This window comes from Daldinia decipiens (assembly GCF_022478715.1).
Source record: "Daldinia decipiens strain CBS 113046 unplaced genomic scaffold F4813scaffold_51, whole genome shotgun sequence".
Taxonomy (NCBI): Eukaryota; Fungi; Ascomycota; class Sordariomycetes; order Xylariales; family Hypoxylaceae; genus Daldinia; species Daldinia decipiens.
In genome coordinates, this window is record NW_026054594.1 from 131,396 (window position 1) to 155,584 (window position 24,189).

A 24,189-nucleotide genomic window follows, 5' to 3' on the forward strand; every position below is an offset into this window, starting at 1 on the left:
GGTCTGATCCAGTGGTGGTGCTATCGATCTGGTCTGTTTCGGCTTCGGCACCAGCTCCAGCTCCAGCGCCAACTTGAGCCCTGATTTCCCGCTCATGCATCAAACACGACGCAGAAAGACCCGGTGCGCGCCGACTGCTGTTCGGCTTACGACGGGATTTCGAGGTTTTATATAATAAAGGCGCGCAAAAGCAATAAGCGCTCCAACTGAGTGGGACGAATCCAGTCTGATAACTGGAAGAGTCTATAATAATTTTGATCCCTACTTTGAATAGATCGGTAGACGAGTGAAATGGTTTACCTCGGACTTGCGGGGTTGAGAAACCGAGACAGCTAGGACAGGGGAGGATTGTACAGTATGCAAATGAACTAGCATACAGTATGCACAAGGTCCTGCGCAGAGCATATAGCTTAGGTGATACAGCTTCTTAGAAATTATCGCCGGTTAGATGGTAGAAGGCTTGATAGTAGGGTTAGAATCGGTAATCTAAGCTGTCTTGAGTTACAGGCAACAGGGTCGACGGGCGGAGACGGGGACCACAAATATGGGAAGGGTGCAAGATGGGCAAAGTCAATTCGGATTGAGGCTTGATTCGATCTTCCGTCTCGTCTGGTCCTGGGTCTCCGTCTATCTCGGACTTGACGTTGATAAGCCGCAGCTGTGGGTGGCCTATTTTAGTTTGTAATCGGGGAAAAGAACAATGGAATTAGCGATTGTAAGGGTATTGTTTGCGCTACGATTGGAGCGGTTGATAAGTAACCGGAGTCCGGGATTGCACGTTTGCCAATGAATAGATAGAAAGTATAGAATTAGGGTGGGATAACGTAGGATTTGTATGTATGATGTGATGGGGAAATTGAGAGAATTGGGATGTGCACAGGACAACTTTCCTTATTTCCTTTTTTCCCCTTCGTGCTGTTTCTCTTTTTTTCGCTTCTCTCTTTCCATATAATTTCACCGATTACCTACGATATATTCCAACAAAAGTCACACTTCGCTCCCCCCCCTGGTCAATGACAAGTCGGCAAGAAAAGCCAAGAGGAAGGAGATCGGTGTCCCCAGACATGTACCTACATTAAAGTATATCCTGCATCAGAATGCAGTTACCCATGCACATGTATCCCTAAAGTTCATACTAATAATGTACCTAATGGACATCGTTACGTAGTGCTATTTAGGCAGGTGAGGTATCGTGTAATACCTACCTGTGCAACATTGATACCTATTTAAATTACCAATAAGTCGGTGAAGAAGTACTGATATTAAAGCCTACACTACTTAACATGTACCCGCCTACATGTATCTAGGTATCAAGTAGCCGGCCCCATGCTATAAAGTACTCTTAGTACATGTAGGTAGGTAGCTGCGATGCGGGACCCAATAACGCTTGCCCTCATGCAATTATCGCTGAAAGCGGTAACCATTTCTGTCCAATAGAATTCCGGGGTGTGGCTGGGCTGAAGCAGATTCATTCGGTCACGTTACCGTCCAGCATGACCCGATTCCAAGAATCCTTCACCTTAGTTTCCTTCCCTAGTTCACCTTGGAAAACGAGGCCCCAAAGAACATTAAACCCACTCCAGATCTTCTCCGCAACGCCCCACTAAACAAGAAGTATCCGTAGCGGATGATCGCTCAGCCTCAAAACTTGTGATGCCTGTGATGTCATTCTCAGCTCAACAGCCCTCAACAGCCTACGACGCTCCCAACGCCGCAATCTGTACCTACATATAATTTGTCTTGATCATCCAACCAATCGGTCGCGCTCCGACCCTAATATCCAAATACAGTATTAAAACTACGAGCTGCACAATCACATGTCCCTTAAGACACCGGCATGTTGTAGGTAGATATGCGGTGAGTCGCAAACACCGGTTCGGACTCGAATCGGAGTCGCATTTACCTATGTTACGTAGTTTTATTTATGTAACTTACCCACGTGCGGATAGTGTGTATCATGGCACATCGATATTCACATCGGTATTCCCTAGACGCGAATAGCACTATACAAATACATGTACGTTAGGCATAGAATCATAGAATCTTTAAGAATAAACCTTTTGCATTGTCGGGAGACTATTTAATTGCAGGGTATCTATCGCGATGGATGAAGCGTTGAAACGCAACCATACGCCAAGGTCAACCATTGCCACCTGCCAACCAATGCCACTATTCACTTAGGCAACCTAAATGAGATGCCATACCTAACTCATAACGCCAATGCCAATGCAAATGCAACCTAGTGTTCATGTGAAGATGACGAACAAGATAAACACGAGAGTCCAGTAGAAAATGACGGCGCAAGACTAATAACCCATTCCAAACCAGATGGGGTACGACCCGATAAGAACTTGCGACGAGATCCTTAGACAATCTTAATGTCAACCTGTTTTAGGTTAGCAATCTGTGTACGTTTCGTTCCGATAGTGTGCGCATAAGTGCCTACCATGAAGTCCCAGATCATCTTGGAGAGGTGATCAGGCAAAGTGTACAGGTCCACGGTGAATTCACCAGCATCCATGTCGTTCTTGGTGTACGTCTCATCGCTCTTGTGGTCGTGGATCAACTGAATGACGTGAAGGAGGTCATCCTCGTTGAGCTTACCGAGACCATCGGCCATCTTCTCGTAGTCGTAGGCTGCCTTCTTCTTCTTGAAGTCATTCGCCTTGCGAGCCTTGGTCGCGGCCTTCGAGTCGTCCTCGTTGGGGATGGGGCCAGTCTCGCGGAGGACAGAGAGCAATGCCTGAGAGGGGTTCTTGAAAGTGACTGTCTGGATGACTTCGTACTTCGGGGATTGGAAGTTCAGGTCGTGGTAGACGGTAGTTTTGCCGCCCTTCTCGGTGGTGAAGAGATCGATCGACATCTCAAACTCGCCCCATCCTTCGTTCTTGCAGGTGAAGGGAGGATCAGTGAAGGCTATCGTCCGGTCAGTTTTGAAACTTCGAGGCTGATACGCGCGCGGGGGGTTCGAAGTCGCTTACTCTGATGAGTCTTGTCCTCGAAGGAGGGGTGAAGGTTGTAGGTAACCTTGGTGAAGCAACTGGCAGGATGCTCGTTGCCAGCCTGGTCGAGGACGTAGACCTTGACGCTCCATTCCTTCATGGGAAACTCAGGCATAGGCGAGGGCTTCGGACTAAATGCGCATAGAATGTCAGTAGCTATAGATACACGAAAAGCTTCTAACTAGGACGCCTTAGCCAGCAGGTAACTTACATGTTGTGCTGCTCAGTCACGAGCTTGATTGATCGCTACAGGTTCGTCAGCGCGTTAGTACATCCCTTCAATTCCTTAGGAAACGCGTGTCGTAGCCTGAAAAAAAAACAAAGAGAAAAAATAAAATAAAATACTATGATCCTCAACCGTAAAATAGCAAATATTAGAATGCAATAGAAACATACCTCGACGTGCATCTTGCAAGACTTGGGATACTAAGCAATCGTGAGGTGAGTTTTGCACTGCAAATGAATTCAATGATGATGGTGGAGTAGAGATCGCGTACCTGCACCAGTATAATAGTTGTAGCCTTCTTTTTCTTGGCCTTGGCTATGGCACGTGCGTTAGCGCGCTTGTTGTTACGCCCCATATTGGCTGATTTCGGAAGAAGGTTGTGGCGGTGTTGATTTCTGGTGTGGCTTAGGAGTATTGTTAGTCCGAATGTATTTGTGCACGGACTGGAAAGGATTTGAATTATGTAAATATGGGAGACAGGAGCAAATTGTGTGGGTTTAAAAATCATGTGGGGCTTTAGTGTACCTTGGTACCAAAGCACCTGCCACTTGTTAACACAGCACCTTAGGTAGGCATGTACATACCTATGCGTGCAAGAGCTACCACTTAGGTATCTATGTACCTGTAAATACTTATTGCATGCAGTGAAGTTGATACTAATATTTGTGCTTGCCTTAGGTAGTTTAGATATTCAACCTTCAGTTAAACGAAACATATGCATTTCGAAATCTATAAAAGTCCTCTTAAACCCCTTGAAACAAAACTGAGGATAGAACCTAGGTTAGATGTGAAGTATCACCCAGGAAATTTTACATACACTTTACAGATAGATAAATATCTGACTTAATTTCGGTTTATAGTTCTTCTTTCTATAGTATCCAAGTCAGTAGAACTCAGCACGTTAGAGGCTAGATGAAGAAGCTACACAGGTAGAGAATAGATCCTTATCTCACATATCAACCCCCAAGCATTCACAACCTCCAGCAAATCATTATAATATACACAATATACACAATATACACACAGCAAAGCTTCACAGAAGACCAAGCACAAGCATATAGTAAAACATTGTAGTTAGGTAGTAACATGCTTAGAATAGAGCTATTAGAAAGCCTCTCGTCATGATAATTGACAGTCCCAATATCCACTGCGCTAGCTAAGATACCTAGGTAGGTAGGTAAACGCCACCAATAGCGAATTAGAAGCCCCTGCTTCGTGTCCAGCTCTAAGTGCCCAGTGTTTCCCTGCGAGAGTGAGCCTAACTCGCGCGCGGCGTCGAAATAGGCGTCGAAACAGGCTCGATAAACACCCGCTTCGTAGTAATGGACACATACGCTCGCCTAGTAAGCAATGGAGGAATAGCAATGCGCGCTTGTGCCAGAGTAAATATCCGTACATGACCCCGCCCATTTGTTGCTACTTGTAACAGTTTTTGAATTATGGCATTCATATATTAGGGACGCGTTGCCCTGTTAACTTGTCTTGAGATCATATGATCCCGCCGGGAGGATTATACTGAACTCCTGTTAAGTCGCCTGTATTCAGACCAGCGCTCCCAGGTGTTTCGGCGTCCGCTTGTGCAGTATTGGTTTTCCGTAACATGAACATTGGTTTCTTTCCTTCCTTGTCCAATTGCTTAAAAAGGATCAATGGCTTCTCGTGCAGACCCAGGCAACGTTCTTGGTCACCATACACAATATACAGCGCGTATTGGTCCCATGGCGCGTTGATCTGATATTTCTTTAGAGCAGCTGGGAGGACCTTGTAGCAAGGATCGTCCATACTAACCCTAAACGACTTAAAGATCTCCACTGAAGAATTCGAGCCTGGAGTCTCGGGTACTGGTGTCTGTCCTCGCCGCGGCGCGATGGGTTGCTTAGAATTATGGCCATATTCACTTTCCGAGAAGGTGGTGCGGTTAGATGGCGTTTGCCTGTCGTCAGAGCGGTATGACCGGGAACCGAGGGTGGCGCTGCCTAGATTTGGAGGTGAGGTGGGCGAGGGCATATTCGGAGAATAACCAGGCGACGTAGCCTGGCCGGAGCCATTCATCGCAGTCAGAAGTGATGATGACATAACAGCCCTCTCGGCAGCACCCGCGGGGTCTAGAGTTTGTTCTACAGAGGGCCGCTCGTGAGTGGTCTGTAAGTGAGTGGGGGATACGCTCTTGGGATTCGTACCAAGAACAATCTTCTTAGTGGAATATTGACGTTTAATACCGCCGGCCGATTGATTCGATGCAGAGGTAGGAGCGGGAGGGGAAACCGTAGAAGTCTCGTAGCCGTAGCCTCCTTGGTTGTTTGATACATGTGGTAGAGGCTGCTGCGCGTCTTTAGCAAGGCGCAAAGCTGGCAGCATATCTTCGCGCAGCCTTCTGAAATCCTCGGTCATCCGTCGCAAGTCCTGCTCCAGGAAGCTCATCCTTTCGTCTCGAAGTCGTAGCTGCTCGACAAGGTTTTTGATGTCTTTAAGGGTTGCGGTAGCGTATTGGGCTTCGGCATCGGCAGCTATATGAGAAGTTAGTAGACTGATTAACGGCAACATTAAGTACGCAAAGTGCGCAAGGAGGACGGGAACCAGAAGGAACGCAACGTACAAAGTGGTACATAGTGGTCGCTCTCTATAGGAACGTCCTGTGCCTTTTTTACATCATATACGCTCTTAAGTATCGTTAAGCGGTGGCCGACACTAGCTACTCCCATAGCTTTGAGGTCATCGTGTAGCAGAGCCACTAAGGCTTCGCCCACAATCTCGTTCTCTAGACTTAATGTTAGAACAGCAAATTTGACAAGGAGGGCTGTAACGACGTTTCACGACCACACGCCAAGCGAAAATACATACCAAGAAATCGATCTGAATACTGCTGTAATCCTATACTAGCAATAAAATCGGCACACTCATCGGCGTCCCATTCGGATATTATGGTTTCGGGCAACCTGTCGGCGCTACTGGGTTGTCCGTAGGTCGTAGGCGTGTGCTCGGTAGAGGATCGGCCATCGGAATCGGTCGGGGAGATCTCAGAATCGGTGGCGAGGACGGGTGAACTGGTATGGAGGCTCCTCTCGTACTCATCGTCGGCGTCGGATTCCGCATAGGCGGTGCCTGAGTCGAAGTTCATCGTCGGCGCTTGCTAAAGCAAAGCAAGGCAAAATAGCAAGAATCAATTTGAGACTGTGGCGTTATTTAGGTTATATCGTCTCCCACGTTTCCACGTTTCAAAAACTCTCTTTGCTTCTTTCTTGTAACTCCCAGACCCCTCCCTCCTTTTTCTTTTCCGCTCTCTTTCTCTCTGTCGAACAGGGTCTAAAAGGGTTCAAAGACGAGAATTATAAACCCGCGCGCCTAATCGACAAGGAGCTATCAAAGACTTTGTTCCTAGTAACAACCCGGGAAGAGTCCACCTTAATATAATACAACGATGTGTCGAAACAGCTATCGGAAACAGGAGTTATGGGGAATTGTTTACTACGGACGAAAACCCTTGCAGTACTACTGTATAAGTCGGGGACAGTGTTGGTTTTGGAGGACAAGTCGGAGAGGAGAGACTAGAGTTGGCTGTTATTTGCAGTGCGGACTTGGAGACTTTGGAGGTTGCTAATAACGAATTGATTCGAGGTTGTAGAAAGCCCAGCGCTTTGCCTTGGTCCCGCTCGCAATTCCTTAAGTTCTTGTTCCTGGTAGTCCCTCCATCCCTGTCCCTCCTTCCCTGTGTACACTATTCTACCTACATGCATTTATGTACATACACTAATATCCGTAGTGTCAATTATACGTACCTAATATATGTAGAAGTACATAATGTACCTAGCTTGGTATTGTGATACATAATAAATGTATCTGTGCTGCTGTACCGCCCAAAAGATGCACAGCATAAATAAAGGGGGTACACAGCCCCCATGGTCACTGTACATAAAGTGCCCGGTGTTTCTAATAGTCGGATGGTGTACCTGAGCAGGCCTAGTTGGGTACTTGTAGCCGCTGCTTGGCGCCCTTTTCGCTCTTACCCTGTCCTCCTCTAAGCATTACACAGTCCACCTCTCTGCGCCTTTTAACCCGTTTTTTACTAGTCTCCGCAGGTTGGGATGGGTCCCCTTTTTTTCTCAACCACTAATTCGAGACAATTGTACTAAGTATAGGTTTATGTACCCAAGTACCTACATCGTTGGCGTCTATAGAGTGTGGATGTACATACATATATAAAAATACTTTGTAAAATACTCCATACCTATAATAAATCATAAACGTATGGATACAGTCATATTAATATCGGTATTTTTTTTCTTAATAATTTCCCTTCATCTTGTACTGAGAAGCGAGCTATCAAATCAGCAAAAGAAAAGAACACCCTTGTCTCTGCAGAATGCAGAATTTACGGAAATATCCGCTTAACAAGCTTAAGCTGCCATAGCTTTTGGACTAGAATGTTGACGACGACGGTTAGATTCCATCGCAAATCATTGGATATTGCAACGTCCAAGTAAGCCTGGCGTTACATTCGCTTCAACCGAGTCGGCGGCACGCAACCTTTCATGATCTATCATCTTGAACCTTTTAGGTTATACCATGTTTAAACGTTCATATCGTCTACCTACCTATGTACATACATACAAGAATCTTCCGGGTCTACTCTAATCTACGGATCTCGGCACTTCTTAGTTATGATTATATAACATCAATAGATTTCATCCTCAACTCGGCTGGCCTGTTGTTCATATAGACAAGAATAATTGGTTATGTTGGAAATATATTTTTAATAATTACCTCTTAAGTGAAGAGGAAGTTGAATTTAGAAATGCTGATCCAATGTAAGCAAGCCCTTTCCTGTCAGCCGCAACACCTTACCCATACTCTACAAGAAACTGATTGCTTCATTAGTGCTAGTCTTCAAATGATGGCGCGGGGAATCCATCATATTACCACTTTAAGATAATTCTCATTAAGGTAGGTAGGCATGTCTGGATTCTTAACTTATAGAATCAGCCCAAATCCAAGGGAATAGCGGCTCCTTCAAGATGCTAATTATATACATATTCATGACATTACTTCCAATCCACACTTTACCCAAAACGTTCAAAAATCCTAGCTAAGCATTATATCAAGTCTCTTTCCTAATGGGATATACTTAATAATATCTTAATAGATTCTCTACGCCTAGTAAACTACCTAATATTAAAGACGCTAAGCATTGGGTGATATTCACCACATAAGTCATAATGCATATAATTAAGCAAATAGTAACGAATGAATTCGTATTCCTATCGAATACTATTAATGCCCCAAGTCCACAAGGGACGAGGCTAAGGGTCATCGTTGACCTAAGGTCAACTGACGACCAAGGGCGGCAATACAATAAGTACAGCGTCAGGGTATCTTTGTCTTCCGATGCCTGCGGCAAAAAGGAGCTGTTCCGCCTCGCTCGCCCTTTTGACATACCAGCCGGTGTGAAGTGAACCAAGGTTTATCTGTAAAGCGAGTGCGGGCCCAACCTCCAAATACACAACCAATTATCGGCCCGGGGCCGTCTATTAACTCCAAGGCGCCCTAGTTCGAGATATCGTATTCCCATACCGTGACAAAACTCCTGGATGAAAGTTATTCACATTCGTAACTGCAGAATGCCCAATTATTCTATCTTAATCTTACTTTAGCGTCTTCCGAACCATGAGCGATAACCTCCTCAAGGGACCATCGAGGAGGCTCGATAACGCCCTTAGGTCCACTAGCATTATGCCGCATCTTCTCATTTTCCGGGGCAACGCCTTCTGGTGGGGACTTGAGGCCTCCGGCAATTCCTGTTGAAAACTTGAGCTGTAAGATATCTCCGACCTCGTCGCAAGCAGCTAGAAGTCGGTCCATATCGTCCTTGTTGTGTGCAGCCGAGACACAGAAACGTGCACGAGAGCTGATCAGTGGAGTGGCAGGGTACCCAACAACAACAACTGAAATCCTACGCTTAAGCATCTCATGGCTGAAGGCAGAGATCTTAGCAGGGTTATATAAAGTGACAGGGATAATGGGAGAATCATCGTGACCATAGACGATAAGACCCAAGCGCTTGAGACCGAGACGAAGATATCGAGAATTGAAGGCAATACGCTGCAAGCGTTCCTCGCCCTGACCGGGAACAAGTTCACCGCTAATGATCTTTAGCGAAGCCAGAATCTGCATCAGGACAGCCGGAGTGGGAGATTCTCCTAGCATAGTAGCGGAGTTAGAACTCTTCAGCTTCTCGATAATATGCTTCTCAGCTGCCACGTAACCTCCATTGGCACCGAAGGACTTTGTCAGAGTTCCCATCAGAATATCTACTCTGCTTGGGTCGATACCGAAGTAGTCACAGACGCCACGTCCCTTGGGACCAAGGGCACCAATGCTGTGGGCTTCGTCGACGTAGAGGGCAAACTTGTAGATGTCTTTGAGGTTGAGAATGCCGGGTAGATCGCACATAGTACCTTCCATGGAATAAAGTCCCTCAACAGCGACGAGAATCTTCTTCCAAGGACGATGAGTTCGAGGCTGACCTTGGGCAATGGCTTCTCGCAGTTTTCTCTCAAGGTCCAGCATATCGTTATGTTTGAAAGAACGAATGACAGCACCAGAAAGACGAGCACCGAGTCGGATTGAGGCATGGTTCAGCTCATCGGAGATGATCAGGCAACCTTTGGAAACAAGAGCTGGGAAAGAGCTCGCGTTTGTGACGAACCCCATAGAGAAAACCATGGCAGCTGGTTTGCCAACAAATGTCGCAATTTCCTTCTCAACCTCACAGACAAGTTCAGAAGTACCTGAATCAGCACGAGGACTGCAGAAGCTGAGACCATATCTCTTCACACACTCCTCGACAGCATTAGCGCAAGGACCTTCAGACTGTGCAAAACCAAGGTAGTTGTACGAGCTCATATTCAGAGTCTCTGTCGCACCACCAGTGTACCTGTAAGTCTCATTGAAGTCATCCGAAACACGGTTCAAAACGTTGATATATCGACCCGGCACGCCAGTAATAGTCCTTGCGAAGCAATCGTCTATACGCATCTTCAGCCGTCTAGTGTAGAAGCTATCAAAATCGTCATTCAAAGGTGCATAGCCATTGGCTACACGGAGAGTCTTGTAAGTTTGTTTCTTGCTGAATCGCTTGCCGAAAAAGTCCCTAATGTGACCAAGAGCGAGGAGAAGGAGATAGCTAATATAGGTTGTCAAGACATAATAATATGGCGGCTCGTCAATGATGGGTGCCTCTAAAGGTTCTCCATGGTGCTTGCTGACGTATCGGTCGGTCGGGTCAACCAATGGCCCGAACTGGGCGTCAAACCGTTTCTGACGTGATATTTCGGTAGAGGAAGGAGGTTGGAACAAGGTAGTCGGTGGCTCATCTTGATTAAGATCGCCAGCAGTAGCCGTAGAAAGGGAAATAGTTGGCAGGGATAAACCCGAAGCCGTAATAGAAGAATTAGAGCCGTTCTGCATGGCCATTAGGGCTTGCTGGGCGGGTGGCTGTTGACTAGCCTTGGGGGACGAGGAGAAGAGTTGGCTAAGGCGATTCCCTCTGGACTGTGAGGGCCTTCTCTCACCAGCCTTCTCTGTATGCGGCATACTGTTTGAAGTAAAGGGTATTGAGATACGTCGTGGCATTTCTATAGGTAATAGGAAATAGTAACGGATATATAATCTGGCGTTTGTGAAGGGACAAATAACGCAAAAGAGCCCTGAAGTATAGGTCTACAGTTTGTAAATCTAAATAGGCGTTAGTTAAATGGGTTAAGTGCCACCGGAAAGTTAATGCCATTGAGTTGTCAGGTTAGAACCACACGGTAACAGTCGGGGGTTCTTAAGGGGGATGGATCGTGGTATTCGTTTCCAACAGACTCCGGCGGAAGTTGACCGCAAAGATAGGAAACAATAACACAGCCGCAATATCTAGGACACGACTAGGACATGGTTGCCGATAACTCGATAAACAATCCAAGGCGCAAGGTATGCACCAATTGTGCCAATTGTGACAATTGTGGCGAACGAGTTGATAATGGAAAGCTTTGGTGAATTGGGTTTGTACAAACAATGCCTGTCCGTGCTTGATTGTGCGCAAATGGGTATTTAAAGAAATCAACTCACTTTGCCCTTTCCCTGAGCTTTCTGTCCTTTGCACTGGTCCTTCTAAGGGTGGCTGTTGTTCCTGTCTTGAGATTTACGGATAGGCCGGCCGAGCGAGTTGAAAGCTATCGATTAAAAACCTTAGAGCTATTGAAACTCGATTAAAGGGAGGGATTCAATTGGGCGACGGCTGATATCGTTAAATCAAGGAGTGTAATTGAGGGAAAATATTCCCTCGACAGCGACGACAGCGACGACAGCTACCCTTAACAACCAAAAACACCTTTCTGAAAAGTTGACAAGGAAGAGAGGTGCACGAGGTGAAGAAGGCGAGGAAGAAGATCAAATTTAGGAAGCGCGAGAGCAACTAGATTTAGATGGCAGTTTCAAAATGTGGGTCGAAATTAGTGTAAATCTGTTAGCTAATACCGTACATATGCAGCTAATATCATTATTGGTCCATTTTATGTTCATTAATACACTAAATCCATTTGGTACCGTATGAGCCGAACGGGCCATAAGTTTCACAAAAACCGTACCATACATAGTAGTATAAGATCGCCACAGGCCTCCCAGGCAGGGCTGACAGGCTATGTATGTATTTCTCCAAGACTCAGGCACTTTAGGTATGTACGGATCTGTAATGTCATATTACATAGTCAGAGTCAGGTCTGAGAAAGTCCTTCCCGCAATCCCGGAATAAACGTCTCGCCATCCTGCCTTCAACTTACCGGGCAATTCTCGCCTTCTCGCAAGCCATTTAACATTAGTCGGTACCTAACGCTCCCAATCTTTCCCATCCCTCCTTCCGACAGATCCGTTCCCCACAAATACACATTATATGCAAATTCCGCGTCTTAGGTTAGGTACTCTTAGGATTTAACCTACATGTAGATAGGGAGTTTGCTAAATGACAGCTGCCCAGCTACATGAGTTACAGGTACATGGTGTATAATAAATGCCTCGGCAAAGCTGTCTTAGCATTGAACTCATTTTCTTGAATCATGTTAAGCACTACCTTTAACTCTTAAGAAGCTCTAGAGAGTCAGGGAGGAGAAGCAGCTTTTTTTTCTGCAGTTTACTGCGAAGTGATCACACGCATTACGATGCAATCGGAATGGTGCCAGTCGCGAAATTACCCCTAGCCGCATTTTCATTTTGGACCACGCCATTATCAGCTTGGCAGGGCTTCAATTGGGTTTTATGATCATATTACGGAGCAAGCGGAGCAGTGGTGATGGCCGGGCTCGGCCGGTACGTGAAGGATCCATCCGTCATTACTACACAAAATTGCATTATGCGCGTTACATACAGGGACTTCTTTAAATCGGTGCCTATCGTGATCGAGATCAAATCCCTATGTCATTTATGTACATAGTACGCGAAATACCTATATACGATACAACAAGGCGGGGTTCGCTATGATCGATCGCTATGTATTACGAGACAGACGAGTTAAGCCTCCATTTGGTCTCAAAAAGACGTGGCGTCCTACATCTCATCTTACGTATTTATAACCAAAACAGCCTAATCCCCAGTAATAGCCATCGTCTTACTTCACCACGATAAGTGCTAAATTTGCGAATATTGCCCTTGTCTGCTTACTCTACAAATCTCGTGCCAACGTAAGGGAATTGTCGAAACTTCATTTCATTCATAAAATAATAGAGCCTCCAGGGTTAAAGCCAACCAATGCGATTCAAGCAAAGCTGCCTAATGCAGACGAAGGTGCCATCCAAAAGGATCAGAAGGTCGCACAGAGGGTCCTGGTAACGCGCTTAAATTGAACTTTATTCCCGATAAGAACATTGACGATCGAGAGAATGGCCAATCACAAGCCGGTGCGTCGCAAGCGTACATGTGCATACCGACACCTTACATAGTATAGGTACATATGTACTGCAGTATACTAACGTACCATCTCCCGTAGCGCGAACTACATGTACAGTATTCCTCCACTAGATCGAAGGAGGAAAAGGCTTGAAAATGCTTACTCAAGTAATGCTTTAAGCGGTTACAAAAGATTGAACTCAACAGTTTCTGACAATAGTCCTCCACATTCACCAGCCACAGTTGGCATCGGACTTTGTAGGTAGCTTATGGTTTAACTTACGGATTAGAAAAGGAGGCATTAGACTTGTGGCAGACTTGTGGCTTTCGTTTACATACAAGTTCAAGGCCGAATTACCTGGGTTGGGTATTTAGGTATGTAATTGGCATCCTCGGCCAATCATAAGCTCAACAGACCTACTCCGTGATATCTGAATATTATATCTCTCACAGGCACCGTCATAATTCTTCAAGTCAGCTTTCTACGCGTATTAAGAATACAAGGTTCCGTATATTCACAATGACTGTCGATACCATCTCTGAGCCAGCCGAGTTGTGGCGGCACCCAAATCCTACCTCAACCGAGATGTACAAGTTTCTAGAACACGTAAGGGGTAAATATGACGTCGAGATCAAAGACTATCCCACCTTACACAAGTGGTCCGTCGAGAATATCTCAGAGTTCTGGGAGGAAGTATGGCACTTCTGCGGCATAAAGGCATCCAGGCCTTACTCATGTGTACGTGTCTTGGCATTCTCAAAATCTATCTTCAACATTTTATATACTCCCAGGTCCCCGAGGATTAGATAACTTGAGATTTGGTACCCCTATTTTTCAAATTAGCGCAATGCTTAACTTATCACTTGATAGGTTTTACCGGACAACACATCCATGTTCCCTAGGCCGAATTTCTTCTCCGGTGCATTGCTAAATTTCGCGGAGAACCTCCTGTTCCCAGAAAAGGCGGATATTGACGAGTCCTCTACTGCAGTCATCACGGTTACTGAAGTTGAAGAGCAGCTCGTGTCGACGACATGGGCTGAATTACGAGAAGCAGTACGACAGTGCTCTAATTCGTTGAGGGCTGCCGGCTTGAAACCCAAAGATGTTGTCGCCGGATTCGTGTCGAACCACCACCAGGCTCTCGTAGCGATGCTATCTGCAGCCGCCATCGGAGCCGTGTGGACAGGAATAAGCCCGGATAACGGAGTAAGTGCCGTCTTAGATAGGCTAGTCCAGCTTGAGCCCAAGGTCTTGTTCGCGGACAATGGGACCGTGTACAACGGTAAGTCATGGGCTGGTACGGGCAAGATAGCACAAGTAGTCGACGAACTCGCGTCCAGGGGCTTAGAACTTGTCGTCGTCATAAACAACGTCCAAGACTTTAACCTGGAATCGGAAGGACTGGTCTCGGAGGGGGTAATGACTAGAGAATACGAAAGCTTTTTGAAGAGGTATTCCCCCAAGAACACATTGACCAATACTGTTAACGTTAATACTATCTAGCGGCGGTGACGACCCCCTAAAATTTGAACAACTCCCGCCATCACATCCCCTCTATGTCTTATTTTCTAGTGGTACTACGGGTTTGCCAAAGGCCATAGTCCACTCGACGTTGGGCACGCTGATTCAACATAAGAAAGAGTTATATCTTCATTCCTCACTTAATTCGACTTCGAGGTTGCTCTACTATACTACTACATCTGTACGTAGTATCAAATTTTCATTTCCCCCTTCTTAGACCTCTCTCAGGAGCCAATATGTTCTTGTCAAGTTGACCAAAGGGCTATTTCTCCCAGATATGCCCAAGCCCCTTAAGCTCATCACTGGAAATGATTGTTAACTATCGTCCCTATAGTGGATGATGTGGCATTGGAGCATATCAGCTCTTTCATGCGGCACGACTCTTATTCTATACTCCGGTTCGCCCTTCAAACCGCATGGCTACCTCTCCCTGCCCCGACTCATTTCCTCGTTACGGGCAACTCACTTTGGCACATCTGCCGCATATCTTACAACGCTTGAGACTAACTCAGTTTATCCAATTCGATCACTCGACCTTTCCTCTCTGCAAGCAATCTACTCAACAGCCGCACCCTTACCACCATCAACTTTCTCTTTCGTATATAAGGCATTTCCTGCTCACGTCAATTTAGCATCTATCACCGGGGGTACTGACATCATCTCTTGCTTCGGTCTCCCGTGCCCATTGCTTCCAGTCCACGTGGGCGAAATTCAATGCGCGGCGCTTGGCATGGCCATTGACGTAGTAGACTCTATTAGCGGTGCCCCGATGCCCGACGGAAACGGAGAGCTGGTATGCACAAAGCCGTTTCCCTCCCAGCCTCTGACATTCTGGGGACCTGGGGGTGATGCCAAGTACCGTGCTAGCTACTTCGAACGTTTTGATGGCATATGGCATCATGGTGACTTTCTACGGATGAACGCCACGACGGGTGGTATTGTCATGCTAGGGCGTAGCGATGGCGTCCTCAAGCCTGGCGGGGTAAGATTCGGTAGCGCCGAGATCTACAACTTGTTGACAAAATTCTTCGGGGCTGAGATAGAGGATGCGGTATGTGTTGGTCGGAGGAGAGAGACGGACCGCGACGAAACTGTCTGCTTGTTCGTCGTCATGGCCGAGGGGAACAAGTTTACCCCTGACCTACAAGAGAGGATCAGAGATGCAATTCGAAAGGAATTAAGTCCACGGCATATCCCCGCTGTGATCGAAGAATGTGGAGCAGGAGTTCCGAAGACATTAAACGGGAAGAAGTACGTCTTTATTGCGTTTCATCTGTTTCTATAATGTAGTTCTAATTATAGCTAACATCTGACTAGAATCGAGGTTGCAGTCAAGCAGATTCTTTCCGGAATCGACATCAAGACGAATACCAGTGTAGCGAATCCCGAATCTTTGATTTGGTTCAAAGAATGGGCATCGACGCATAATTAAAACGGTATAGAGTAACAAGGTTCACGAACAGGGGAAATCAGCGTCACTTGGTGGATTTTAGATATCAACTTAAGACTAGATAGAGATTCAGAGACATGGCCTTAGGATTCTAGCTAATAGAAAGGGGACGGTAAAATGTGAACAGGATATATATTCATTGCTTTACTTCTTCGTGTTAATCCTTGCCCTACGTAACATGTCCAGATATTGGCCTTCACCACATGATCTCCCTTAACCTCACCTTCTCATCATCGTCCGCAAAGATGACATCAATGCCCTTCCTCGCCAATCCTAATATTTCCTCTCTCTGTAGCCTGAAGTGCTCCTGTATAAGCCTCCATTCATTCGACAGCGGACTCCCAAAAATGCCCACATCATCAGTCTAACCAGAATCTAGTCAGCCCAGCCCAATACACAAGTAATTTTCCAATCCAATGCACACGTCAACTTACACAAGGCACAACAACCGGGCCATCAACCCGCCACCACTCCCCGAAATGATGCGCCTCGAAACTTCCAACAATCATTTTAGCGTGGACGTTGCAGCTAAGACACAGCTCCAGCCCAATCCCCGTCTGCGCCTCTATCTGCCTCTTGACACCCTCCGGCACATGGATCACGTGGCCCAGCCGGTCCGGCATCCAGCTCATAATGGTGCTCAGCTCGGCTAAGCTAGCACTAGCCTCCGCCTCTGCAAAATGGATCGTCACTTTCAGTCCCACTGCCTGTGCCTCTTTGACCGCAGGCGTGAATAGCGATACATCCCCCTTCGTAGGGTCGCCGCAGAGGTCGATTCCTACGACGCCTTGGTCCTGGGCACGGAATTGCTTCGCGAGAGAGACGACTTCGTAAGCTTCGGCGAGAGTGTTGCGCCGGTCGATGGACAGTATTAGACGCGTGTGGAGCGTCTGCGTCTGCGTCTGCGCTTCTTCCTGCGCGATCGCCTGCAGCACAGCCGCTACATAGCCCGCCTTATCTAGGCCCGCGGCCGGCATCGCGCGCGGTGTTGTCCTCAGCTCGAGATACGCCACTCCGTCGGTAGCGAAGTCGCGCACGACGGATTTGGTGGAGTGCTCGAGAGACGGGGCGTCGTTAATCAGGTTGTAGATGTAAGAAGAGAAGAGGGGGAAGAAGCTAGGGAGATGGCCTCAGCTCTTATTATTATCCGGGCCAATATGCCATCCTTTACTAGGATTCTTCACTAGGGGGGGCTGCTTCTTACGTTGTGAGATCATAGTCGTGCCTACCTAGCGGCATCACGACTAGAGGGTCTTCCAGGTCGGTTTCCCCAGCTGCTTTCTTGACTTCCCAGATCTCGTGCAAACATTGCCGGCTTATACTGCCTGTTAAGTGGGCATGGAGCTATTTTTTATGAAATAGATGTTAATATAACTAAGTGTATTCGAGTGTCGATCTAGTTTACCTCAATCTTGGGCATGGACTTGAAGTCTAAGTCTTGTTCCTGTGCCATGATGCCGTTTAAGACAGTTCCTTGAGGCGTTGGATCAATGTTCGCCGTACTTGATCTATCAAATTCCTTAGCTTAAAGCGTGCTGCTAAGGCATCTCACAGGAGATCTAGCTAGTTAGCGGAGAAGACTTGTAGTTGAAACGCCTGTAGCTAATTTTTAAGCGTAATATAGACGATAGCCCCCCCTTGGTATTGTAAACGACGTCAATTATTTACAATATCGATAGCATCCGCGAGTCTAAAATATATTAACATCTATAAAATAACCATTGTCGCGTGGACGGTTACTATATGTTTACTTCCATCAGCTTCACTGCATAGTTCAATGGGATAAATCCGAACGGATCGTAAAATTGAATAAGCCTCGGTAAATGATATCGTATCCTATTTTTTGAGTCTGGCAACCAATACATATCAAAATACGCCCGATGCCACACAGTGTCTAACAAACTGTCTGCTTGAGGCTTGTCAGATTCCTACCGAGTAACTATGTAAGCCTTCTGGAAGTTCTATCTGCATAGGTACCTAGGTATTAGATCCTTCCGATCCATCACGGTATGTACGTTTCCGTAGTAAGCGATCCGTCCAACGGCCTTATTAAAGCAAGGCCGGAGTTCGTCGAGATGCGTAATGTTTGACGAATTAGTGTCACTAACTAAATCTTGTTCAGTCTTTGCCTCGGGTGTTTTCCTCTCGTTGCTCAAATAAGCACTGCATATTTAGTTAGACCTTTGTACATACGTGATCGGAACAAATAACCGAGCTAATCCTAGTCCTCTTATACTACGCACCTTGGAATAACTTCGGTATTCTTTGGTTGGTAGGAAATTAGTAGACTGGGGAGAGGGGATATTACATAGGTAGGTATCGGACCCGACGCCGTCGAGTCCAGCTACTAAGTACATACCTTGCATAGGCGAGGATCGAGAATGCCTCATTAACGAGATCGTCGAGGCTAACGGGGCTAGGGCATGGACCAGGGACGATTCTGGTTCTGGTAGTGTGTATCCACATTGAAGGACCGTAATGAGCATGTATGATTTCTTGTTCCCATAGCAGCGGAGACTTTTCACAGCTAAGCTCTTTGGGTAAGGATATCTTATTAATCGTGTTGTGGTAGATCTATGTATATGTATAGCATGGGTCCTGGTGTGATAACGAAAGCATACAATACCTACCTGGCTTACATTACAGTCTTAGGGTCACTAGGTTAGAAGTTTATTCTTGACCGTCGTACGGGAGAAAACTGCAACTGATCTGTAAGAACCATTCGACAGGTGTATTAAACGATAGTTGGCTCTTGGCTCGTCTGCTGTGCCGCGAGCGTAGAATTGGACGCGAGGAGGCTAATTTAATAAGTCGGAGAACAGTGTTCTCATATAAAAAGCCGTGTCCATACCGGTTTTTATTTTCTCCTTATCTGACTCTACTATGCTAGTGAAGTTGTAAACACAAAGAGAAAGATAAAAGACGTATGATATTATGTGCCTATCCTAGGATCTCAAGTCACAAAGGAAGCATGAGCATAGAAGTATTGTACTACTTTCAAAAGCTTCGCCAACTTGCCTGACACCCTACTCCTGTCAAATGCAACAAAATAAACCGGACTGTTGGATTGGTGAAAACGCGAGGATGGTAAGCACTGATATAAGATCTATTCGGGAGACGCGATCCGAATCTCTCCAGCCCAGGCTTCTAAATCGTTATTCTAAGATGCATATATTGTCAGAGATGCATTTGTCCCGGATGGGTTGTTCAAGTGATTAGAAAATGTAGACAGAAAAGAGCTTCAATCTAGAAGCGATAAAACATGGAGAATTAAAATAGTCTCCCTATTAAATAAAAATACATATCATAAGTACATGTCATAAATGTCGGCTTTTATATAACTGCCCAATTCAATGTTACGCAAGCGAAAAAAGTATCAAGGTACCGAAGCCCGAGCGCTTACTTACACACACATGCGGCGTAATTACTTGTCGTAGCGAATAGAAGGCCTCATTAGTCAGTCCTATCATTCCCCCTTTTAGCTAATTGCAGCGCGGCCTGGGACTTCACTGGCAGATTGATACTACAAATATTTGAATTGTCCGTACATCTCTAAATCTTACATACACTACATACTTACATTGCTTACCTATGTACCAGAATGGTTTATTCCTCTTTTACAATCACTGTTGTTAATAAACCAAGACAACAGAAGGTCGTATTATTATTTAGTAGTAAATATAGATGTAAATAAAAGGAGGCATTATACATGGTATGTTACCTATGTGGGTAATCTCTTCATACCTATATGTACACTATGTACATACATGTTAGGTAAAATAGTACTTTAAATATTAATGTTTGTTCGGGCGGTGCGGTCTGTATTAGTTTGTACATTACCTAGGTACTATGTAGAACAATACATAAATACATAACTACCTAGGTACCTAGGTACACAAATGAATGCTACCTACATGTAGGTAATGTACCTAACCATGCCAAATGTACATATGCATGCCCTGGAATAGGCGGGAGAATGGCAAGAATGGCAAGGAGGACATTATTTATGATTGCAGTACCAGCCTGCATACAAATAAGTACACATAGGTCCCCATATATTTTGATGCATGTACATGTGCTATCTCCGGGTACCTCTTAGACTACTTACCTTACCTTACCTTCATTTACCTCCTGTTCCTGCTCCTACTCCTACAGCCTACAGCACTTGCTACTCCTTCCAGATTGCTGGACGCTGCCTTCCTTCTAGCCTTTTCCTGTCTTGCCTTGATTACATTTTTTCCCCGATCTCCAAATCTTCAGGCCAGTGACTTTTTTTTTTTGCTATCTTACAACTTACACGCAACTAAATCCATTTGACCTGACTTCCTTCTAGCACTTGGCATTTAGCACTTAGTAGCACGCTGAAGTCCTATCCTCTCCACACTTCTCCCATTCTTTCGCCCTGACAAGTCAATTTCTTCTACTACATCTCCGAGGGTAGCCTAGCCAAAGCTTTATTTTATTTGATTTTTAACCCTTTTAATACTGGTCAGAGCACTTCGACAAGGACCCCCCTGGAGCTTGTCTTCCCTCCTCACCCTTACCCCGAGTTGATTTCCAACCTCACACCTTTTCTCTCTTTTTTATCCCCTTCGGTGTCCTCTGCGCTATTCGTGATCTCCAAATCAACTCTATCCACACCGCTTGACGACACCCGTCGTTCATCACCGTCCATCCAATTCTCACGCTGCTCCTCGGCCCTCTCCTTGACACAGATCCATTGCCGCCGCTATGGACTCGCAACGTCCGAACGATGTGTCGCCCGAGGCCATGCAGGCGCGCATTCAGCAGGCGCGACGCGAGGCTGAGAACTTGAAGGACAGGATCAAGCGAAAGAAGGATGAATTAGCCGATACTACTCGTGAGTTATCCTTCTTGGTCAATTGATAATCATCTCCAGCTTTGCAAACGCGTTTCAATAAAATTAATGCGCTTCATTCTAACACTTATGTCCGTCGTTTTTAGTCCGCGCCGTGGCACAGCAATCTCACGAAGCAATTCCCCGAAATCAATTAATGAAAACAAAGAGGACACTAAAGGGACATCTGGCCAAGATCTATGCTATGCACTGGTCGACCGACCGAAGACATCTAGTATCCGCCTCGCAAGATGGCAAGTTAATCATTTGGGATGCGTATACGACGAACAAAGTCCACGCCATCCCCTTACGGTCATCATGGGTCATGACCTGCGCTTACGCCCCGAGCGGCAATTACGTTGCCTGCGGTGGTCTCGATAACATCTGCTCCATCTATAATCTCAACCAGAACCGAGATGGGCCGACACGCGTAGCTCGTGAGCTATCTGGCCATGCTGGCTATCTATCATGCTGCCGGTTCATTAACGACCGGAGCATCCTTACTTCGTCTGGTGACATGACTTGCATGAAGTGGGACATCGAGACCGGAACAAAGGTTATGGAATTTGCCGACCACCTAGGCGATGTCATGAGCATCAGTCTAAATCCTACGAATCAAAACACATTCATATCCGGCGCTTGCGACGCATTCGCGAAACTATGGGATATCCGTGCTGGCAAGGCCGTGCAGACATTCGCTGGCCATGAGTCTGATATCAATGCCATCCAATTCTTCCCGGATGGCCATTCATTTGTAACAGGATCCGACGACGCGACGTGCAGACTGTTTGATATTCGAGCAGATAGGGAACTCAATCTCTACGGGGTAAGTGGCTGAGGCGAGATAACCCCGGCCTAATGAATGCTAATATTGTAATAGTCTGAATCCATTCTATGTGGTATCACGTCTGTCGCCACTTCTGTTTCTGGCCGCTTACTATTCGCTGGATATGATGACTTCGAATGCAAGGTATATATTTATATATTCCACTATAATCAAGTTATATTGGCTAACAGCTTTTAGGTATGGGATGTCACCAGAGGAGAGAAGGTCGGATCCCTCGTAGGTCACGAGAACCGTGTCAGCTGTCTGGGCGTTAGCAACGATGGTATCAGCCTGTGCACCGGCTCTTGGGACTCTGTGGTAAGTTTTGGACACTTGTATTTTGGACGGACTCGGACTACGCTAACACTCAACAGCTCAAAATCTGGGCATACTAGATGGAAATCTATGTCGAGATGGAGCATTGTTACGTGGATCACCCGCGTAGTTGTCGCTCTCCCTTTTTAGACGAATATTTTGAACTAATTTCAACCTGTCATGCATGACGAATCGTTCAGGTTCGATGCTATCAGGACGAAGTCACGACAGCCTTTTCCAGCAACTATTTTCCTTACTGGCCTGTGTTGTACTCGATTCCCACCGGACTACTGTTCGCCGCTGCTGACCGAGGGGCCAAGGGATGTGTATAGTTCCCAGCCCTGTTCACTTTTAGATACCTCCATAATATCATATTTCTCTACCCAATTCGCATCTGTCAGCTAGTCTGCTAATATACCGCCTCGGACTTGATTGGTAATAATTTACAACGCTCGGTTCGACCTCTATTCTTCGAAGCTAGGTACCGGGCACCTCGATTTACAAGACGAAGATGCGGTATGGTGATTGGGCTTCTCCTTGAACCTTTGGGCTTTGCTTCCCTTATGATTCAGTTCAAAAATTTCGGCGACTCGATACACGGATACAGTCTTCTCCCCCTTTACGGAGGCATGTTGATATGAAAAGGCTCTCACCCGGAAACAAAAACAATTGCGCGTCTACTTGATTCCTGTTTATTGCCTTTTCCCGCCCCTGATATCATTATAGTAGATGGAAGGGGGAGGTATTGGTTGGTATTTTTTCTGTGGATAAAAGGAAAAATCACCTGAGTGTGGTGACCTATTTACTGAGTCCAGTGGAAGGGGAGGATCTGCAGTATTTGGGTTTTTTGTGGTGGCTGGTCATCTTGCGGGTGTTTCTTAGAGGTCGTCTCTTATCGGCGTATCCTTCCCCAGTATCAGGGAAATCGAGTCGGCTAGGTGCAGCTGAATGAAATAGGGACAAGATGAACACATTCGCATCCGGTATTGTACCGGCTCTTCCCTTACTATCTGTACCATAGTCATGTCATACTGAACGCTGAAATCATCCAAACTAATTTGGTATCCAAAATCACCATGTTGTCCTATTGCTTGGTGATGTATTTCTTCAGAGAGCTCCTTCACGCGAACGTATACCAGACTGGTCCTGTGGTAGATATTATATCAGGTGAGTAACGTAAAGTATATCTATGTCGACGGTGATGGGAGGTCGTGATCTAATGAGACCCTACGTGCTTAGGGGCCATCTGATATTACGTAGATTCAATCCGTATCTCTCCAACTATGAGCTTATACGTTATTCATCTGCGTTCATTGGGCAGTCGTCTCAATGCCGCCTATGCTCAGAGAGGGTTTGAGATTTGACAAAATGACCGTTGTGGCTCGTAGTTTGGGTATTTGGTCGCGCCCGCCATTGCTTCGTACACTTTGTAGGCTAATTTCTGAAACGTGTTCACTAGTGACAGCATAACTAACAGATGAGTTGTGTAGTTGGAAGGGGTATTCTTTGTCTTCAAACTACCTCACTTGGGTGTCGTCATCTGTCATTACGTATTCGCAAGGTTGACCCTTAAGACTCCTGTGGCTAGTATCAGGTGTATATGAATATGGGGCATAATTTTGGGTAATAGGCAAAATAGATACTATGTAATATCATGATATGCTCGCCACTGGCTTACCTCGTACGTCCTCTAGGAGCTGATGTCTTTTCTCTATTGGTAAGATTTCTAACCTATTTGCTCTAAGTGCTTTCTTGGTGACTCGCGACTGACATAGAAGAGTCTGGCAAAACCTCGCACATGATAGAAGAGGATTATAGGCAAAGTAGCATACTCGGTGCTGTCTAGCCCCATAGCTGACACTGTTGGAGTATTGGTCTGCTGATACGTCCAAGACAAAGAGCTTTTATATAGATTAGTGATCTAGTCTTGGCCACTTAGGTTCGTAGTTTTTTGTACTCCGGCATAGTTGTATAGGTACTCGCGCCTCGTCCGTATCTTCGACGATACGGTATATTAAAGAGAAACATTCATAATTATGAGATGATCTAGATTGCTTATAGCAATTACG

General features: G+C 45.9%; 6 protein-coding genes across 6 annotated transcripts; 2 read left to right on the plus strand and 4 right to left on the minus strand.

Annotated features, from left to right (window-relative positions):
- Window positions 1-2,041: 2,041 nt before the first annotated feature.
- On the minus strand, window positions 2,042-3,479 carry F4813DRAFT_375492 (SAS complex, SAS5 subunit/transcription initiation factor IID, subunit 14). Its single transcript, XM_049245021.1, has 5 exons — window positions 3,399-3,479; window positions 3,214-3,248; window positions 2,982-3,133; window positions 2,447-2,916; window positions 2,042-2,386 (listed from the first exon to the last, which is right to left on the minus strand). Exons 1-5 carry the CDS (start codon window positions 3,408-3,410, stop codon window positions 2,366-2,368), a joined length of 690 nt encoding a protein of 229 aa, XP_049095196.1. The 5' UTR covers window positions 3,411-3,479; the 3' UTR covers window positions 2,042-2,365.
- A 1,237-nt stretch (window positions 3,480-4,716) lies between these two features.
- Window positions 4,717-6,952, minus strand: F4813DRAFT_400269 (uncharacterized protein; the record flags this gene model as incomplete). Its single annotated transcript, XM_049248250.1, has 3 exons — window positions 6,070-6,952; window positions 5,825-5,986; window positions 4,717-5,735 (listed from the first exon to the last, which is right to left on the minus strand). Exons 1-3 carry the CDS (start codon window positions 6,344-6,346, stop codon window positions 4,717-4,719), a joined length of 1,458 nt encoding a protein of 485 aa, XP_049095197.1. The 5' UTR covers window positions 6,347-6,952.
- A 1,904-nt stretch (window positions 6,953-8,856) lies between these two features.
- F4813DRAFT_393917 (serine palmitoyltransferase 2) lies at window positions 8,857-10,818 on the minus strand (the record flags this gene model as incomplete). The annotated part of the gene is made up of 1 exon (XM_049247495.1): window positions 8,857-10,818. The coding sequence occupies one exon, from the start codon at window positions 10,816-10,818 to the stop codon at window positions 8,857-8,859; it is 1,962 nt and encodes a 653-aa protein (XP_049095198.1).
- Window positions 10,819-13,539: 2,721 nt separating this feature from the next.
- On the plus strand, window positions 13,540-16,214 carry F4813DRAFT_277103 (acetoacetate-CoA ligase). Its single transcript, XM_049240452.1, has 5 exons — window positions 13,540-13,885; window positions 14,018-14,601; window positions 14,654-14,852; window positions 15,006-15,922; window positions 15,989-16,214. Exons 1-5 carry the CDS (start codon window positions 13,667-13,669, stop codon window positions 16,101-16,103), a joined length of 2,034 nt encoding a protein of 677 aa, XP_049095199.1. The 5' UTR covers window positions 13,540-13,666; the 3' UTR covers window positions 16,104-16,214.
- Window positions 16,215-16,269: 55 nt separating this feature from the next.
- F4813DRAFT_375514 (Metallo-dependent hydrolase) lies at window positions 16,270-17,927 on the minus strand. Its single transcript, XM_049245022.1, has 4 exons — window positions 17,527-17,927; window positions 17,326-17,465; window positions 16,556-17,237; window positions 16,270-16,485 (listed from the first exon to the last, which is right to left on the minus strand). The coding sequence occupies exons 1-4, from the start codon at window positions 17,572-17,574 to the stop codon at window positions 16,318-16,320; spliced, it is 1,038 nt and encodes a 345-aa protein (XP_049095200.1). The 5' UTR covers window positions 17,575-17,927; the 3' UTR covers window positions 16,270-16,317.
- A 2,925-nt stretch (window positions 17,928-20,852) lies between these two features.
- Window positions 20,853-22,200, plus strand: F4813DRAFT_393920 (guanine nucleotide-binding protein subunit beta; the record flags this gene model as incomplete). The annotated part of the gene is made up of 5 exons (XM_049247496.1): window positions 20,853-20,982; window positions 21,087-21,805; window positions 21,860-21,949; window positions 22,004-22,123; window positions 22,180-22,200. The coding sequence occupies 5 exons, from the start codon at window positions 20,853-20,855 to the stop codon at window positions 22,198-22,200; spliced, it is 1,080 nt and encodes a 359-aa protein (XP_049095201.1).
- Between the last annotated feature and the right edge of the window lie 1,989 nt (window positions 22,201-24,189).